This window comes from Pristiophorus japonicus, chromosome 12, assembly GCF_044704955.1.
Source record: "Pristiophorus japonicus isolate sPriJap1 chromosome 12, sPriJap1.hap1, whole genome shotgun sequence".
Classification (NCBI taxonomy): domain Eukaryota; kingdom Metazoa; phylum Chordata; class Chondrichthyes; family Pristiophoridae; genus Pristiophorus; species Pristiophorus japonicus.
The window spans coordinates 84,772,725-84,791,929 of NC_091988.1; the positions used below are offsets into that span (position 1 = coordinate 84,772,725).

General features: G+C 45.6%; 2 protein-coding genes across 2 annotated transcripts; both read left to right on the forward strand.

The window, feature by feature from the left end:
* Nucleotides 1-5,876: 5,876 nt before the first annotated feature.
* LOC139276809 (zona pellucida sperm-binding protein 3-like) lies at nucleotides 5,877-7,466 on the forward strand. Its single transcript, XM_070894807.1, has 8 exons — nucleotides 5,877-5,992; nucleotides 6,093-6,196; nucleotides 6,302-6,479; nucleotides 6,577-6,697; nucleotides 6,768-6,859; nucleotides 6,944-7,095; nucleotides 7,172-7,306; nucleotides 7,378-7,466. The coding sequence occupies exons 1-8, from the start codon at nucleotides 5,877-5,879 to the stop codon at nucleotides 7,464-7,466; spliced, it is 987 nt and encodes a 328-aa protein (XP_070750908.1).
* Nucleotides 7,467-15,729: 8,263 nt separating this feature from the next.
* Nucleotides 15,730-18,880, forward strand: LOC139276810 (zona pellucida sperm-binding protein 3-like). Its single transcript, XM_070894808.1, has 9 exons — nucleotides 15,730-16,113; nucleotides 17,311-17,423; nucleotides 17,507-17,610; nucleotides 17,716-17,893; nucleotides 17,991-18,111; nucleotides 18,182-18,273; nucleotides 18,358-18,509; nucleotides 18,586-18,720; nucleotides 18,792-18,880. Exons 1-9 carry the CDS (start codon nucleotides 15,730-15,732, stop codon nucleotides 18,878-18,880), a joined length of 1,368 nt encoding a protein of 455 aa, XP_070750909.1.
* Nucleotides 18,881-19,205: the final 325 nt, after the last annotated feature.

The window sequence follows — 19,205 nt, forward strand, 5'->3', positions numbered from 1 at the left end:
CCAAAGCAGCATCTCCTTAATTGGCCACTGCAGGTAGGTATGTTTTGGCCTCTGTGTACTGTAACTTCACTAAATGTGATCCATATTTAATATCCCTCAAGGGTTAGTTGTAATTGTCTTAATTTTCTACGGGTACATAAAGAAAGAATAGTTAAGGTAAATGTTGGCCCCCTAGAGAATGAGACTGGGGAACAGGGAAATGGCAGACATTGAACAAATATTTTGTAATCTTCGGTAGACAATTTTTTACTGCTCCAATGATTGACCTGGACCTTGTATATTTGTCACTGGTCACCATCCAGCACCTGATGGCCTACCTGCAGTAAGCTGGCTGCTGTGCATTCTCCCTGCCCCACAGGGGACAATGGAAAGCGTTGTGACGTCGAGGAAGCCATGCCCCTGTCACTCCCTGCTCCCGGAGGCAGGTGGACTCATGTTGCCCAAAGATGGCACCTAAAACTCACCGCAACCCCAGACAGTAAAAAAAAAAAAGCCCTTCCACCCAAAGGTGCCCTGCCGCCGACTCGGTAGCCAAATCTCTCCACCCGCACATGTACTTGAGTAAGTCTGCAGGGAGGTTGTGCGCTGCCCAGGACGCTCCTCCATCCTCCGCAGTGGCTGTGAAACACGTCTGTCCACCAGTAATCTCCCACATGGAAGGTTACTGCACAAGATAAAAGTTCACGGGGTTGGGGGTAATATATTAGCATGGATAGAGGATTGGCTAACACAAGAGTCGGGATAAATGGGTAATTTTCCACTTGGCGAACAGTAACTAGTGGGGTGCTGCAGGGATCGGTGCTGGGTCCTCAACTATGTACAATCTATTAATGACTTGGATGAAAGGACCGAGTGTAATGTAGCCAAGTTTGCTGATACAAAGATGGGTGGGAAAGCAAATTGTGAGGAGGACACAATCTGCAAAGGGATATAGACAAGCTAAGTGGGCAAAAATTTAGCAGCTGGAGTATAATGTGGGAAAATGTAAGGTTATCCACTTTGGCAGCAATAATTGAGAAGCAAATTATAATTTTAAATGAAGATAAATTGCAAAATGCTGCGGGGCGGGGGGGTCCTTGTGCAAGAAACAAAGTTAGTATGCAGCGACAGCAAGTAATCAGGAAGGCAAATGGCATGTTGGCCTTTATTGCAAGGGGGGATAGAGTATCGAAGCAGGGAAGTCCTGCTACAACTGTACAGGGTATTGGTGAGGCCACACCTGGATTACTGTGTACAGTTTTGGTCTCCGTATTTAAGGAAGGATATACTTGCATTGGAGGTTGTTCAGAGAAAGTTTACTAGGTTGATTCTGGAGCTAAGGGGGTTGACTTATGAAGGTAGGTTGGGCCTATATCATTGGCGTTCAGAAGAATGTGAGATATTGACAAGATAATGAGAGCTTGACCAGGTGGATGCAGAGGACTTAGTCTCAGAATAGGGGGCTGCCCATTTAAAACTGAGATGAGGAATTTCTTCTCGAGTGTTGTAAATCTATGGAACTCTGTCCCAGAGCGCTGCAGTCATTGAATATATTTAAGCTGGTGATAGGTTTTTGAGCGGGCAGGGAAGGGAGCTGAGTTCATTATCAGGTCAGCCATGATCTTATTAATTGGTGGAGCATGCTCGAGGGACCAGGTTGCCAACTCCTGCACCTATTATTCTCATACTACTTCTAGGCTCCCTGACCAGAGGAAATATTTTTCCTCACCAATTCCTTTTAACCTACATCTCAATTCGATCACCCTTTTTCCTTCTTTACTCAAGGAATACAAACCTAGTCGAAGCAGCCTGTTTGTATAATTTAGCCCTAGTATCATTCTGATAAATATTGGCCAGAACATGTAGAGGACTGACCTCTTTTCAATAGTCCCATCGGATATTTTACGGCCGCTAGCGAGGCCAGATGGAGCCACGGTTGAACGTCCCATCAGAAAGACGAACCTCTACCAGTGTAGTGCTCCTTCAGTATTCAACTAGTGTTGGCCTGGATTTTGTGCTGCAGTCTCTGGAGTGGGATTTGCATACATGATCTTCTGACCTCAGGTAGGGGTGCTACCTACTGAGGCAAATTCAATGTCTGATCTCCTCTGTACTAAACATTGTTAATGGTACTGAGGCCAACAGAGCAGAAAATCCCAGATTCGATGCTTGGTCTGCTCAGTGTTTGCTAATCTCAGCAAGGGGAGCAGTGGGGGGGAATAGAGTTGGCCTCTGACTCTTGGCTAGTGCGGTGGCAAGTTAGCTGAAGATTCTTGCTCCTGATCACCATCTGGACATCCTGTCTGGAAAGTGCAGTTATGAGGAGTGGATTCAAATTTTTGATGCTGTTTTCCAATCCCCCACCCTCAACCCAACACTCCCTCAATATCCCTTTCCCAACTCCACCCCTAGGCTGGAATCAGTATAAAACTCCCCTTGGGCTGTACTTGTAATCTTTTTGTATATATAAAGCACCATGTAATGCAAGTTCTGTTCAGTAATGTATGTTGCAAAGAAATCTAACTGTAACCTCACCCATTCCATGTACTGTAATTTGATGACTGTATTACAATGTATCCTGAATTGTACCTCTGCAATGTAAAGCAAGCAAATGTATTGAATGGAACTGCTGTCAGTATCCAACTGTATTGTATTAAATTGCTGACCACATCCAACTGTACTGAACTGCTTTTCAATGTATTTTGAATATAAAAATTTACAATTATACTTGGAAATGAAACAAAAACTCCACTTCCCTACCCTACCACGGTCAAGTAACGAAAACATGCATTGGCTGGGCATACAAGAACAGCAGCCAATCAGGGTGAGGAATCTCTTTGAATCAATGCCTTCAGGCAAGGAGAACATTGGAGTGGGGAACAAAAAGACCCAAACTAAAACAAATTGAGCTTTCTTCTTTGGGCTTTTGGGATTCAAGGTATGGATTTGACCCAGCCTGATGAAATGGAAGACTCTATACTCTTTTTCTCCCTTTCTTTTTTTTACACTCCCTGCTGCCTTTACTGGTTAGAGGATAATCTCCACTCTTTCCAACCCAGACCCACAGCACAAAACTAACTCTCAATCAGGTGCTTAAAAATGGTCGTTCTCACTCTCCCAGCTCACAAGGAGTGTCTAGTGTGAGATGGGGTAATGCCACACTGGTATAGGGGTTCTTGCCCATGTCCGCGCAGTGTTAATTTTCATTGTTGGGGTCAGCATTCCTCTTCCCAAATCTCCAACCACCATTGTAAAAGGTCTGGGAATCTGGTTCGAAAATGAAATTGTGGGGAAAACTGGCCCGCCCTGGATATAGGGCTGCCAACGCTCCAGGATTATCCTGGAGTCTACACCAAATAAAGATAAATCTCCACGACACTGCTGCAAGCAGAAAAATCACAGGAGCATTAAAATAAATTGTCGTCTTCATTTTCTCTGAGTACTTCTGTTTATTGATGATAAAAATATTGGAGAAAGGATAAAATGGTTATCTGACTGGGAATCAAGAATCACCTGCGTGGGTAAGGAAATGACTCCGCTCTCCAATCAGGATGGGAAGGTGGGGTGCCCTCAGGATGAACGTGTTGGTGGAGGGGTTGGAGGTCATGTGATGAAACCTCCAGGAATATGTCCAAAGAGGAGTTGGCCGTTCTGCCTGGGTATCGGAACACTCCGACTGGGTTACCGCCTCCGCATCTTATTCATTCATAGAGTAGCTTTATATATTACACGAGTCGATCTCTCCTGGTGTTGTTCATGGGAAGTCCAGGATCTCTTTCTTGATAACTATAGGGGCCCTGTGGAAGATTATACATAATAGAGGCCCAACTGGTCAGCCATGGTGCAATAGGTAACATGCTCGCACCTCAGTCAGAAGGTTGTGGGTTCAAGTCCCACTTGAGGGAGTTGAGCAGGTAATCCAGGCCAACACTTCCAGTGCAGTACTGAGAGAGTGCTGCACTGTCGGAGGTGCCGTCTTACGGATAAGACATTAAACTGAGACTCTGCCTGTAATTCTGTCATTACAACTGTGACCACACTTCAAAAATTCTTTGTTGACTGTAAAGTGCTTTTGGATGTTCCGTGGTTGTGAAATGTGCTATATAGACACAAGGGGCGAGATCTTCGGCTTTCCGTCTTCAGGGTGAAAACAGAGGCGAGGCAGGAAATTTACTGCCCAATTAACGTTAGCGATTAATTGCTTAACTTTCAACATTTGGGCTCTGTGCCAGAGGTGGAGCGCAAAGGGAGGCGTTGAACTACTTTTGCAGCGCAAAAACAGGAACCTCGCCAACTTTAGTGCGGGGCCAGGAGCGCTCAGAGAGAGGCCTTGGGAGGGGAAAAAACGTCAAAAAATCATTAAAGAAACATTGCCAACACCCTTATCTCACAAATTGCTGCAAAAATGAAAACATTAAAAATTTTAACTTACCTTTTTTCCAGTTTATCCAACTCACCACCGTCGACAGGGCTGTGTTTTCCCTGGTGGTCATCGTGGGGCGCGTTTCGCGGCGTACGGGTCGAGTGAGACTCGAAACTCGCAGCGGTGTCACAATGTGAGCCGGTGCACACCTGGCGCAGCTCTCCCCGGTGTTTCTAAGCATCGCCGCCGCAAAAAACGAATCGAGGATCGCGACAGGGTGAAAAACATCTGACCGACAGATTTTTCGCCGCGGAGGGTCAAAACCTGGCAAAAACCCGATCGCAAATGACCCCAAAATCCAGCCCAAGTTCTTTCTTTCTTTTCACTGGGTGTACAAATGGATTGTCCATTTTACCATAGTAGAACCACACTAAAACATGGCACATCGGGACACTTCCTCCAATGGGGCCGCGCCACACTACCTGAGCACAGCTTCTGCCGAAACCAAACCACAAGTTCCTGAGGCGGCGGTTAATCCCCCCAATAAACCACAGCCAGCTTCCTCCACATCTTCCTGCCAAGGTCATGAAGGGTTGCAGCTACATGAGTGACTTTTGTTTTTGCTGTACATTTGGTGGTTTAGGCTTGATTTTCTGAGATTGGTTGGGACACAGTTGGAGTTCCATGCTGTTTGTGACTTGTAGAAAGAATCATGGGAACTGATTACTAAATATTCAAAGGTTCTTTATGCAAAAATGCTTGGAAAGATTGAGGCATTTTTCATCAAATTGAGGTGCCTCTAGAGTAAAGGCAGAACATGCTTATGGTGAAATTGTACTGAGGAAACCTAGACTGAAGACAATCCTTTTGAAGGAATTGTCAGGATTGTTTAAATTTGGAATGTTATGTCTTGCATAGTCAGACTAGATACTGCGAGCTCAAAGTAAGATGTGACCATAGTCCTTTTATTACAGATCAGAGTAGCCTGTGAGACCTCTTTTTTTTTTAAATATATAATGATGCTCCCATGGCATACTGGGTTACCTTGGGACTCCAGGGGATAAGTCCTCTGGTGGTTTGACATGGTATTTAAAGGTTTACATGCATCACCATAAGTGACCATAAAGTACTGAGGCCCAATGGAGCAGTTATCCCTAGTGCTGTCTTCCATCCCTAAACCCCTCTGCCTTTCTACCACTCCATCTGTTTATGGTACTTATTCAAACTTTGCTTAAGTGGCCAAGCCTTTCGTCAAATATCTTGCGTCGATTGGTGCCAAACTTTTTTTTTTGAACCTCCCGTGAAGTGCCTTAATGTTTTACGATGTCAAGTGAGTTATATAAATGCATAAGTGCTTGATTGAGGTTCCCTTCCCCCAGAGGCTGAAATATCTCTTCAAATGCATTTGGATAGGGCTGGGACTCTATAATAGAAGTATGAATTGCTGTGTGTTTCTCTAAACACTGCTCTCTTGTCCAAGAATAACTCCCTTGTTCTGTACCTGACCCTGACCAGATCACATTTTCTCTCCCAGATGACGGACGACCTGCTGATTTACACCACCCACCTGTACTACAAGCCGAGCCATATTGGAGGAGTCATTGTGAGAACCAGTGGAGCAGTGGTCCCTATTGTGTGCCATTATCCCAGGTAAGGTAGATGATTGACAGGCTCTCCTTTCCTCAAACGGCGGTTGGGGGTGGTGGGGTTTGTGAATTGGAAGTTAAGCTGGCCGCCTTCCTTCCCAAAGGAAGAGGACAGTGAGCAGCAATGCGATCAAGCCCACCTGGGTCCCCTTCTCCTCCACCAAGGCAGGAGAGGGACGTCTGTCATTCTCCCTGCGTCTGATGACTGGTAAGTGATCGTCAATTGTCTACCATGCCTGTTTTACCCATTCCTTGGAATCAAGTGAGGAACCCAAAGCTTGTGTTCCTGTGCTCATTCTCTTTCCCTTTCCAGCTAACTGGAGTGCAGAGCGTACCTCCAATATCTACCACCTGGGTGACCTCATTCACATCGAGGCCTCTGTGATGACCGTGAACCACATGCCTCTGAAGCTCTATATTGACCGCTGTATAGCTACACTGAGCCCAGACCAGGACTCCACCCCCAGATACAACATTATTGACTTCAACGGGTAAGGTCTTTATCTGGGCTGCATAAGTCACACTCCTAACTGTTTGGCGGAGGGAATCCATTCTTAATGATGCAGCTCTTTCCGACCCTCTTTCCAGTTGCCTGTTGGACAGCCGAGATGAAGACTCTTTTTCTTCCTTCGTGTCACCACGAGATCACCTGGATAAGCTTCAGTTCAAGCTGGATGCATTCCGCTTCTTTGAAGACGACAGGGACTTGGTAAGAGGAGACCAGATGTTGAGATGGTGAGCGTTTGACACTGAGTAACTCCTGCATGTGTCTCCTGCAGATCTTCATCACTTGCCACCTGAAAGTAGCTGCAGCAGATCAAAGGCCAGATTCAGTCAACAAAGCTTGTTCCTTCCAGAAGCCAGCCAACCGGTGAGTGAATTCTAACCAACAATGGTGATCGTCTTTGGTCAGAATGCATCCATATGCCAATTGTGTGCTTCCTTGTTTGTTTAGATGGTCCCTGGTGACTGAATTGGACCTGTCCATGGTGGAAGGATCTAATGAGGTTTGTGCCTGTTGTGATGGGGGCAACTGTGGAGCCTCGAGATTGCGATCTGGAGGAAGACTTCACTCCAGGGACAGGAGGGAAGTCCTATCTGAGCTGGGTATGTTGTGGTGGTATTGGGTGTTGGGGCTATTGTTCGATGTTTGTTTGTAACTGGATGGAATGAATTGTTGCAGAGTCGGAGCCTGTGTGGGAGGGTGAAGTTTCCCTTGGACCACTGATCGTTCTGGATGCTGATCTGAAGGACCTGGTCCATTCGATGGGAAGTGAAGCTGTCGAGACTCGTGAGGAGATTCCGAGTTCTTCTCCAGGTGAGTGTTGATTTTGAGAACCCAATTCCAGTCTAGTGACTCCTGACTCAATGGCTTCTCATTCTCTGCAGGTGAGGTGCTTCTGGTTGTGACGTTGGCAGTTGGGGCCCTGATCTCAGCCACTCTGGTGGCCGCCTTCCTCTTTAGGAAACACACCTGAATCCTTTCTCATTTGGGCTTTTCTATCATTTGTCAAAAAATGGAGTAATAAATTTGAAATGTGAAGTGCTTGAATTAGTCTTTGGTCTTGGTGTTTTGAACTTCAATTGTTTCAAAGGCCCTTTTGCCTGTGTTTAAATTCCACATTTCCCTTGTAACTGTTTTTATAAAAAAAAAATGACTAAATTTCTAGTGCAGCTGCTTGTGCTATCATGATACTGGTCACGGCGACCATCCCACTCCCACTTTCCCTAATGAGCCCCCATTCTCTCCGACTGTTTCCAGCACATTAGTCGGTCCCGGTTCTCTGATTCAGTAAAATGGCCTTTTGCCCATCTGCAATATTTTACATCAGTTAAAGGCCACAGGGTTTTATTTTCATCCCAAATTGGTCCCAGTAGTGTGCAGATCATTGTTGGAAGGTTGAAATCCCAGCTGGAACATAATATTGAGTGAAAAATTGGGTCTGCCTATGTGGCCCTCCTTGGTAGAGCAAGGCTGCTAATGCTCACAGGTGAAGAATGAATGAGTTTAGGCAGCAAAGGGCAGCCAACACCCTTGTAACTATTGGTGTGAGTCAACCATTCAGCAGAGAAAATGAGGGCCAGGGTGGAGTTACTGCAGATTATATAAATGTGTTTGCAAACTGTTGCTGGTAATGGTGCCATTCAACTAGGCTTTCTCCCAAAAGACTGACTCACTGACCCTCGAAGCTCCTTTACTCCCTGCACCTGCTGCCTATTTCCTTTCCCCTTCACTTGATTGACAAACCTGACCGCACAAATAATACATGGGAGAAAAAATCCAAACTGAAGTGTAGCCTCGATTGGCTGATTTCAATAGTCGCAGGATACTTGAAGTGGGCTAGTGTTGCAGCTGCTGACGTATGCAGGAAGAGGATTTGGGAAGTGAGGGGTGAAATTCTTCCAGGAAAAGGAAGACCAACCAACGTAACATGGTGTTGGAACAAGTGGCGGTGGTGAGGGATGAATTATCATAAGCTGCGGAGAGATTAAGGTGGCAGACCAGTGCTGCCAGCTTTCTCCATTCAGTGAGCAGGTCCCTGGGCTTTGTGGCCGCTGCTACCATCACAAACATTGGAGGGGGGGTGCAGTGTTGTGTTTGGATCACAGCCACCATTTTGCTTGGCTGGATTCCCACCTAATATGGCATGTTTTTTTTTAAAGCTGACTTATTAAAGTTTTTAAATCAGTGGTGAGAATCCTGAACCTACCACTGAGTGGTTGAAACAAATAGCATGGGTGTATATAGAGGGAGGTTGGACCAGCATGTCGGAGAAGGGATATGCTGCTAGATTTCAATGAAAGACTGGAGGAGACTCGAGTGGAGCATGGACTGATTGGGCAGAATGAACTGTTTCTGTGCTGTATATCCTGTGTAAAATCCCAGGCTGCTTGGCAAGCCATTTGCAATATTTTTGCAGACCATTGGTTGAGCACCTCTGATCTGAAAGACATGAGACCAGATTTGGAGGCCTAGATTTTACTGATTCTCTCCACCTGCCACTTTGGGGTCAGTTGAAACTCAGCAGTACCTGAGTTTAAAAGGATGGAACCTGCACGCATACAGCAGGGTAGGAGGCCACTTGACCCTTTTTGCCTGTATTTAATATTGAAGCATGGAAAATAGGAGCAGTAGTAGGCTGTTTGATCCTGTACCACCATTCAATATGATGATGTCTGATCCTCTCTCTCTCCCCTCCTCACCATATTCCTGCTTTCTCTCCATACTCCTTTGTCTTGCTATATCTCAAATATATTCCATGACTTAATTTCCACAGCCTTCTGTGGTAGAGAATTCCACAGGTTCACCACCCTCTGAAGAAATTTCTCATGTCCTAAATTTCCTACCCCTTATCCTGAGACACTGACCCCTTGTTCTAGACTTCCCAGCCAGGGGCAATATCCAGTCTGTCCAACCCCATCAAAATTTTATATATTTCACTGAGCTCTCCTCATTCTGCTAAACTCTAGTGAATACAGGCCTAGTTGACTGATTTCTCGCCTCATACGAGTCTTGCCATCCCAAGGAATCAGTCTGGTGACCCTTTGCTGCACTCCCTCTATGGAAAGTATAACCTTTAGTACTTTAAATCTATCATCTGGTGACTGACCCTTCTGCTAGAAAGTGTTCTCCTTCCCATTCCTTATGAAAACCTTCATAACTTTTTGAAAGTCTCTATTAAATCTCCACTCCTCTGGATTAAATATTGTGCCTTTAAATGGATGTAAGTAATAAGGAGCTGCTGCCATCTTTCTGCAGAAGGTAGATGGGGTTACAGACATCCAGCATTCAGTCAGCCAGGAAGTTGTGTGAGCAGGTTCTAGTCTCTCTCCAGTGCCAAGGGAATAGACCAAAGCAGCATCTCCTTAATTGGCCACTGCAGGTAGGTATGTTTTGGCCTCTGTGTACTGTAACTTCACTAAATGTGATCCATATTTAATATCCCTCAAGGGTTAGTTGTAATTGTCTTAATTTTCTATGGGTACATAAAGAAAGAATAGTTAAGGTAAATGTTGGCTGCAGTCATTGAATATATTTAAGCTGGTGATAGGTTTTTGAGCGGGCAGGGAAGGGAGCTGAGTTCATTATCAGGTCAGCCATGATCTTATTAATTGGTGGAGCATGCTCGAGGGACCAGGTTGCCAACTCCTGCACCTATTATTCTCATACTACTTCTGGGCTCCCTGACCAGAGGAAATATTTTTCCCCACCAATTCCTTTTAACCTACATCTCAATTCGATCACCCTTTTTCCTTCTTTACTCAAGGAATACGAACCTAGTCGAAGCAGCCTGTTTGTATAATTTAGCCCTAGTATCATTCTGATAAATATTGGCCAGAACATGTAGAGGACTGACCTCTTTTCAATAGTCCCATCGGATATTTTACGGCCGCTAGAGAGGCCAGATGGAGCCACGGTTGAACGTCCCATCAGAAAGACGAACCTCTACCAATGCAGTGCTCCTTCAGTATTCAACTAGTGTTGGCCTGGATTTTGTGCTGCAGTCTCTGGAGAGGGATTTGCATACATGATCTTCTGACCTCAGGTAGGGGTGCTACCTACTGAGGCAAATTCAATGTCTGATCTCCTCTGTACTAAACATTGTTAATGGTACTGAGGCCAACAGAGCAGAAAATCCCAGATTCGATGCTTGGTCTGCTCAGTGTTTGCCAATCTCAGCAAGGGGAGCAGTGTGGGGGAATAGAGTTGGCCTCTGACTCTTGGCTAGTGCGGTGGCAAGTTAGCTGAAGATTCTTGCTCCTGATCACCATCCGGACATCCTGTCTGGAAAGTGCAGTTATGAGGAGTGGATTCAAATTTCTGATGCTGTTTTCCAATCCCCCACCCTCAACCCAACACTCCCTCAATATCCCTTTCCCAACTCCACCCCTAGGCTGGAATCAGTATAAAACTCCCCTTGGGCTGTACTTGTAAACTTTTTGTATATATAAAGCACCATGATCTGAAAACACCATGTAATGCAAGTTCTGTTCAGTAATGTATGTTGCAAAGAAATCTAACTGTAACCTCACCCATTCCATGTACTGTAATTTGATGACTGTATTACAATGTATCCTGAATTGTACCTCTGCAATGTAAAGCAAGCAAATGTATTGAATGGAACTGCTGTCAGTATCCAACTGTATTGTATTAAATTGCTGACCACATCCAACTGTACTGAACTGCTTTTCAATGTATTTTGAATATAAAAATTTACAATTATACTTGGAAATGAAACAAAAACTCCACTTCCCTACCCTACCACGGTCAAGTAACGAAAACATGCATTGGCTGGGCATACAAGAACAGCAGCCAATCAGGGTGAGGAATCTCTTTGAATCAATGCCTTCAGGCAAGGAGAACATTGGAGTGGGGAACAAAAAGACCCAAACTAAAACAAATTGAGCTTTCTTCTTTGGGCTTTTGGGATTCAAGGTATGGATTTGACCCAGCCTGATGAAATGGAAGACTCTATACTCTCTTTCTCCCTTTCTTTTTTTTTACTCCCTCCTGCCTTTAATGGTCCTGCCTGAAATAAGTTAGAGGATAATCTCCACTCTTTCCAACCCAGACCCACAGCACAAAACTAACTCTCAATCAGGTGCTTAAAAATGGTCGTTCTCACTCTCCCAGCTCACAAGGAGTGTCTAGTGTGAGATGGGGTAATGCCACACTGGTATAGGGGTTCTTGACCATGTCTGCGCAGTGTTAATTTTCATTGTTGGGGTCAGCATTCCTCTTCCCAAATCTCCAACCACCATTGTAAAAGGTCTGGGAATCTGGTTCGAAAATGAAATTGTGGGGAAAACTTGCCCGCCCTGGATATAGGGCTGCCAACGCTCCAGGATTATCCTGGAGTCTACACCAAATAAAGATAAATCTCCACGACACTGCTGCAAGCAGAAAAATCACAGGAGCATTAAAATAAATTGTCGTCTTCATTTTCTCTGAGTACTTCTGTTTATTGATGATAAAAATATTGGAGAAAGGATAAAATGGTTATCTGACTGGGAATCAAAAATCACCTGCGTGGGTAAGGAAATGACTCCACTCTCCAATCAGGATGGGAAGGTGGGGTGCCCTCAGGATGAACGTGTTGGTGGAGGGGTTGGAGGTCATGTGATGAAACCTCCAGGAATATGTCCAAAGAGGAGTTGGCCGTTCTGCCTGGGTATCGGAACACTCCGACTGGGTTACCGCCTCCGCATCTTATTCATTCATAGAGTAGCTTTATATATTACACGAGTCGATCTCTCCTGGTGTTGTTCATGGGAAGTCCAGGATCTCTTTCTTGATAACTATAGGGGCCCTGTGGAAGATTATACATAATAGAGGCCCAACTGGTCAGCCATGGTGCAATAGGTAACATGCTCGCACCTCAGTCAGAAGGTTGTGGGTTCAAGTCCCACTTGAGGGAGTTGAGCAGGTAATCCAGGCCAACACTTCCAGTGCAGTACTGAGAGAGTGCTGCACTGTCGGAGGTGCCGTCTTACGGATAAGACATTAAACTGAGACTCTGCCTGTAATTCTGTCATTACAACTGTGACCACACTTCAAAAATTCTTTGTTGACTGTAAAGTGCTTTTGGATGTTCCGTGGTTGTGAAATGTGCTATATAGACACAAGGGGCGAGATCTTCGGCTTTCCGTCTTCAGGGTGAAAACAGAGGCGAGGCAGGAAATTTACTGCCCAATTAACGTTAGCGATTAATTGCTTAACTTTCAACATTTGGGCTCTGTGCCAGAGGTGGAGCGCAAAGGGAGGCGTTGAACTACTTTTGCAGCGCAAAAACAGGAACCTCGCCAACTTTAGTGCGGGGCCAGGAGCGCTCAGAGAGAGGCCTTGGGAGGGGAAAAAACGTCAAAAAATCATTAAAGAAACATTGCCAACACCCTTATCTCACAAATTGCTGCAAAAATGAAAACATTAAAAATTTTAACTTACCTTTTTTCCAGTTTATCCAACTCACCACCGTCGACAGGGCTGTGTTTTCCCTGGTGGTCATCGTGGGGCGCGTTTCGTGGCGTACGGGTCGAGTGAGACTCGAAACTCGCAGCGGTGTCACAATGTGAGCCGGTGCACACCTGGCGCAGCTCTCCCCGGTGTTTCTAAGCATCGCCGCCGCAAAAAACGAATCGAGGATCGCGACAGGGTGAAAAACAGCTGACCGACAGATTTTTCGCCGCGGAGGGCCAAAACCTGGCAAAAACCCGATCGCAAATGACCCCAAAATCCAGCCCAAGTTCTTTCTTTCTTTTCACTGAGTGTACAAATGGATTGTCCATTTTACCATAGTAGAACCACACTATAACATGGCACATCGGGACACTTCCTCCAATGGGGCCGCGCCACACTACCTGAGCACAGCTTCTGCCGAAACCAAACCACAAGTTCCTGAGGCGGCGGTTAATCCCCCCAATAAACCACAGCCAGCTTCCTCCACATCTTCCTGCCAAGGTCATGAACAACACACCACAGCACTCCATAAACCAATTAATCAGCAAGGCCAAGAATTATAGCAGGGCATTGGTTGACTTTCCCCCCTTCCATAACCGACACTAAGGCAAATTGATCAACACCATGGGCCAAGATTAGTAAGCTCAGGACAAGTTCAGAAGTTAAATGTGGTGTCTGCTTGCCTGTCTGGTTCAGTTCCACCCTGTCCATCCTGAGTGAGCTATTGGGTCGTAGATCAGGAGCTGGGATTCCAGGTCAGGGACTAAGGAGTGAGCAGGGGAAGGTTGGAGAGGGGGCGGAGGGCTCCGGGGAGGTCCCAGAGTAACAGAAGAGGGTGGGGGCGGGAAGGTAGGGGAAGGGGATGGGGGGCAGGGACAGTTGCAGGGGGTGGGGTCTGGACCAGCTGGTTTGGCAGGGCTCGGACAGGGGGCGGGGAACAGTGCGAGTGGTGAGGTGCTGGGGCACATAGTGGCCAGTTGAAGGGGAAAGGTGTGGGAATAGGGACGGGGGGTGGGTGGGGCTAGGAGGTAGGTAACAGACATTGAGGTGCAGGAATTGTGGATGGGGTGGGGTCAGTAGGTGGCAGCATCAGTGGGGGGAGGGGGCAGGGGATAGTTAGCAGGGTGCTGGAATTGGGGATGTGGGTGAGCTCAGGAGCCAGGAGTGGGAGAGGAGGGAAGCTCAAGTGGCAAAAGAATTTTCAATAATAATCGAGAGAAAAGAAGAATTCTGTAATAATTTGACCTCTGACCCAGGGCCTGGCGAAGACAAATATTCACAGGCCCAGACTGAGTGCAGCCCACGGGTTGGGATGGTTCACTCAGCCTTCCTGTCTCTCCTCCTCGGTCTTGTCCATGCTCAGGTGGCCCTGGAGAGGGAGCATGCGGTGCCCATTGGTACACTCGAGTCCTCCTGCAACCGATGGGTACCGCAGGGAAAGGAAAGTCTTATCGACACGAGTAATAATATTGTGATTTACTTTATGAGTTTATTTTAGTTTAATAGGTGATGATGTTTAATTATATTAGTGGTGCCGCCTCAGTTTAAGGGGCATTTGTGCAGCTGCCTCTCTGTTGGTGGAACTGGGCAATCCAGCATCACTTCTATTGATTTATTAAAATAAACCAAGACATGACCAATTCTCCACATGCAATCAGCTATTGGACCTCAACAGGTCACTACAGACTGCATCAGGCTGTAGGGCAGTTAACCTGTTTAGATCTGAATCCGATCTCACTCTGAACAAGTCTCCAATCGTTTTCGGGTCTTGCACCAAAAGGATTATAAAAGAGCCCATGTACAGCTTTAAAACTAACAACAACCTGCACTTATGTAGCACCTTTAACATCATAAGATGACCCAAGGAGCTTCACAGGAAAGTTATCAAACACAATTTGACACTGAGTCACAAGTGGAGATATTAGAACAGGTGATCAAAAACTTGTCAAATAGATAGGTCTTAAAGAGCGTCTTACAGGAGGACAAAAGCAAAATACTCCAGGTGCTGGAAATTTGAAATAAAAATAAAACATTTTGGAAATACTCAGCAGGTCAGGCAACATTTTGGAGAGAGAAACACAGTTAACGTTTCAGGTCGATGAACTTCCATGAGAATTTAATGTCGATGACCTTTCATCAGCGTCTGAAAGGAGGAGAAATGCAGAGAGGAGGAGAGGTTCAGGGAGGATATCACAGAGCTCAGGGCAAAGGCAGTTGAAGGCACAGCCACCAATGTTGGAGCAATCGAAATCAGGGAGATGCAAGAGTCCACAATTGGAGGAGTGCAGAGATCTCGGAGCGTTGCAGGGTTAGAGGACCCGAGGCAGGGGCGGAGTCGGGCAGTGGTACAGAGATGGAAATAGACTTCTTTCAGTTCAACATTATCAAAGCTCTTAATAAAATATAGCTCTGTATTTATCTGAAGTTGTAAAGTATGATTAAATTTACATAGTTTGAATAGAATGTATGTTCTTTAGGTGTCTGTATATGTTTCTTTCATTATATTCTGTTTCAGTAAATGTTCAGTACATCAAAAAACAAAAGCTGAATTTGTCTTGTTCCCAGAGACCCAGATAGTCTCCAACCTGGAGCATCTCCCGATCACTAACCAGTCTGTGTGAAAAACTTTCTGGAAACAACCAATTAGTAAGATTGTTGGATAGTCTATTGGTTTAGTTTAGCCACACCTGCTCCAATTGTTTTCAGGTGATGGCAGGCTGTGTGTATAAAAGGGGATCAGGGGACTCCCCACAGAGAACAGTTGAGCTGCAGTAGTTTGTATTATGGGGCAACTAGTGAAGGGTTTGGTGCTTCTACTGGTTTTGATCGGAGTGGTTTGTTGCTCTGATACCAGGCAGCAGTTTAGAAACTTGGACTTCCCATGGAGCATTGACAAGGCCACTCGTGTCCCTCCAGGCCCAGCTTTTGGTTCTGGTTTCAGTAAGTCTGAGGGGCGAAGTGTGTCTCCACTGCAGACTGTGATGGTGCAGTGTGGAGAGCAGAACCTGCTGGTCAGTGTACAGATGGATTTATTTGGAACCAGGCACCTGATTAAAGCAGCTGATCTGACCCTGGGGTCAACAGGTTGTCGGCCAACTGGGGTCTACTCTCAGAACCACACCGTCCTATTTCATTATGGGCTCCATGAATGTGACAGCACAGTAAAGGTAATGTGATTCTTGATCTAAAACCTTCTGCAAACAAAGGGCCCCTGGGAGGAGGAACACTGGCATGGACTAGTTGGGCTGACTGGACTGTTTGTGCTGAACATTCTATGAAATATATGGACCTGTAACAATATGATTTTAATGTAAGCTTTCATTTTGATTGGGCTTTATGTTCAGAATATTTTAGTGAGGCCTGTTTAAATGAGATACTCATGGAGGTTTCTTTCCCTGATTCAACCTTTTATTGATTGAAAATAAACTGGTCATCTGGACTGAAGTACATGGTTACTAGACTGTCTTGAGCAATGTAACAGTGGAGGGTGAGATGAAGGATTGTGGCTACATGGGTGACTTTTTTTGATGTACATTTGCTGGTTTAGTTTTGATTTGAGATTGGTTGGGACACAGTTGGAGTTCCATGCTATTTTTGACTTGTAGAAAGAATCATGGGAACTGATTGCTAAATATTCAAGTGTTCTTTATGCAAAAATGCTTGGAAAAATTGAGGCATTTTTCATCAAATTAAGCTGCCCCTAGAGTAAAGGCAGAACATGCTTATGGTGAAATTGTACTGAGGAAACCTAGACTGAAGACAATCCTTTGAAGGAATTCTCAGGATTGTTGAAATTTGGAATGTTATGTCTTGAATAGTCAGACTAGATACAGCAAGCTCAAAGTAAGCTGTGACCATAGTCCTTTTTATTACAGATCAGAGTCCCCTGAGACCTATTGATATATAAAAATATAATATATTATTTACAGCTTTATATGCATCACCATGTGACCATAAAGTACTGAGACCCAATGGAGCAGTTATCCCTGGTGCTGTCTTCCATCCCTAAACCCCTCTGCCTTTCTACCACTCCATCTGTTTATGGCACTTATTAAAACTTTGTTTGTGGCCAAGCCTTTGGTCAAATATCTTGTGTTGATTTGGTGCCAAACTTTTTTTCTGAACCTCCCTGTGAAGTGCCTTAATGTTTTACAATGTCAAGTGAGTTTTATATAAATGCACAAGTGCTTGATTGTGGTTCACTTCCCCCAGAGGCCTACAATATCTCCAAATGGATTTGGATAGGGCTGGGACTCTAATTAATAGAAGTATGAATTGCTGTGTGTGTTTCTCCAAACACTGCTCTCTTGTCCAAGAATAACTCCCTTGTTCTGTACCTGACCAGATCACATTTTCTCTCCCAGATGACGGATGACCTGCTGATTTACACCAGCCACCTGTACTACAGGCCAAGCCATATTGGAGTCATTGTGAGAACCAGTGGAGTAGTTGTCCCTATTGTGTGCCATTATCCCAGGTAAGGTGGATGATTGACAGGCTCTCCTTTTCTCTGATGGGGTAGTGAATTGGAAGTAAAACTTGCCTTGCTCCTTCCCACAGGAAGAGGACAGTGAGCAGCAATGCGATCAAGCCCACCTGGGTCCCCTTCTCCTCCACCAAGGCAGGAGAGGGACGTCTGTCGTTCTCCCTGCGTCTGATGACTGGTAAGTGATCGTCAATTATCTACTATGCCTGTTTTACCCATTCCTTGGAATCCAGTGAGGAACCCAAAGCTTGTGTTCCTGCTCTCATTCCCTTTCCCTTTCCAGCTAACTGGAGTGCAGAGCGTACCTCCAATATCTACCACCTGGGTGACCTCATTCACATCGAGGCCTCTGTGATGACCGTGAACCACATGCCTCTGAAGCTCTATATTGACCGCTGTATAGCTACACTGAGCCCAGACCAGGACTCCACCCCCAGATACAACATCATTGCCTTCAACGGGTAAGGTCTTTATCTGGGCTGCATATGTCACTCTCATAACTGTTTGGCGGAGGAAATCCATTCTTAATGATGCAGCTCTTTCTGACCCTCTTTCCAGTTGCCTGTTGGACAGCCGAGACGAAGACTCCTTTTCTTCCTTCGTGTCACCGCGAGATCACCTGGAGAAGCTTCAGTTCAAGCTGGATGCATTCCGCTTCTTTGAAGACGACAGGGACTTGGTAAGAGGAGACCAGATGTTGAGACAGTGAGCGTTTGACACTGAGTAACTTGTGCATGTGTCTCCTGCAGATCTTCATCACTTGCCACCTGAAAGTAGCTGCAGCAGATCAAAGGCCAGATTCAGTCAACAAAGCTTGTTCCTTCCAGAAGCCAGCCAACCAGTGAGTGAAATCTAACCAACAATGGTGATCCTCTTTGGTCAGAATGAATCCATATGCCAATCGTGTGCTTCCTTGTTTGTTTAGATGGTCCCTGGTGACTGAATTGGACCTGTCCATGGTGGAAGTATCCAATGAGGTTTGTGCCTGTTGTGATGGGGGCAACTGCGGAGCCTCGAGATTGCGATCTGGAGGAAGACTTCACTCCAGGGGCAGGAGAGAGGTCCTATCTGAGCTGGGTATGTTGTGGTGGTATTGGGTGTTGGGGCTATTGTTTGACGTTTGTTTGTAACTGGATGGAATGAATTGTTGCAGAGTCTGAGCCTGTGTGGGAGGGTGAAGCCTCCCTTGGACCCCTGATCATTCTGGATGCTGATCTGAAGGACCTGGTCCATTCGATGGGAAGTGAAGCTGTCGAGCCTCGTGAGGAGATTCCGAGTTCTTCTCCAGGTGAGTGTTGATTTTGAGAACCCAATTCCAGTCTAGTAACTCCTGACTCAATGGCTTCTCATTCTCTGCAGGTGAGGTGCTTCTGGTTGTGACGTTGGCAGCTGGGGCCCTGATCTCAGCCACTCTGGTGGCTGCCTTCCTCTTCAGGAAACTCACCTGAATCCTTTCTCCCATTTGGGCTTTTCCATCATTTGTCAAAAAATGTAGTAATAAATTTGAAATGTGACTTGCTTGAATTAGTCTTTGGTCTTGGTGTTTTGAACTTCAGTTGTTTCCAAGGCCCTTTTGCCTGTGTTTAAATTCCACATTTCCCTTGTAATGGTTATTAAAAAAAAAAAATTAATAAATTCCTAGTGCAGCTGCTTGTGCTATCATGATACTGGTCACGGCACCCATCCCACTCCCACTTTCTCTAATGAGCCTCCATTCCCTCCGACTGTTTCCAGCACATTAGTCGGTCCCGGTTCTCTGATTTAGTGAAATGG

Bases quoted from the DNA above. Each gene is read 5' to 3' on its own strand.
- LOC139276809 (XM_070894807.1), top strand. From the start codon at position 5,877: ATGACGGACGACCTGCTGATTTACACCACCCACCTGTACTACAAGCCG. The intron at 7,096-7,171 runs GTATGTTGTGGT...GAATTGTTGCAG, and splicing joins GGAAGTCCTATCTGAGCTGG to AGTCGGAGCCTGTGTGGGAG. The intron at 7,307-7,377 runs GTGAGTGTTGAT...CATTCTCTGCAG, and splicing joins GATTCCGAGTTCTTCTCCAG to GTGAGGTGCTTCTGGTTGTG.
- LOC139276810 (XM_070894808.1), top strand. From the start codon at position 15,730: ATGGGGCAACTAGTGAAGGGTTTGGTGCTTCTACTGGTTTTGATCGGA. The intron at 17,424-17,506 runs GTAAGGTGGATG...TCCTTCCCACAG, and splicing joins ATTGTGTGCCATTATCCCAG to GAAGAGGACAGTGAGCAGCA. The intron at 17,894-17,990 runs GTAAGGTCTTTA...CCCTCTTTCCAG, and splicing joins AACATCATTGCCTTCAACGG to TTGCCTGTTGGACAGCCGAG.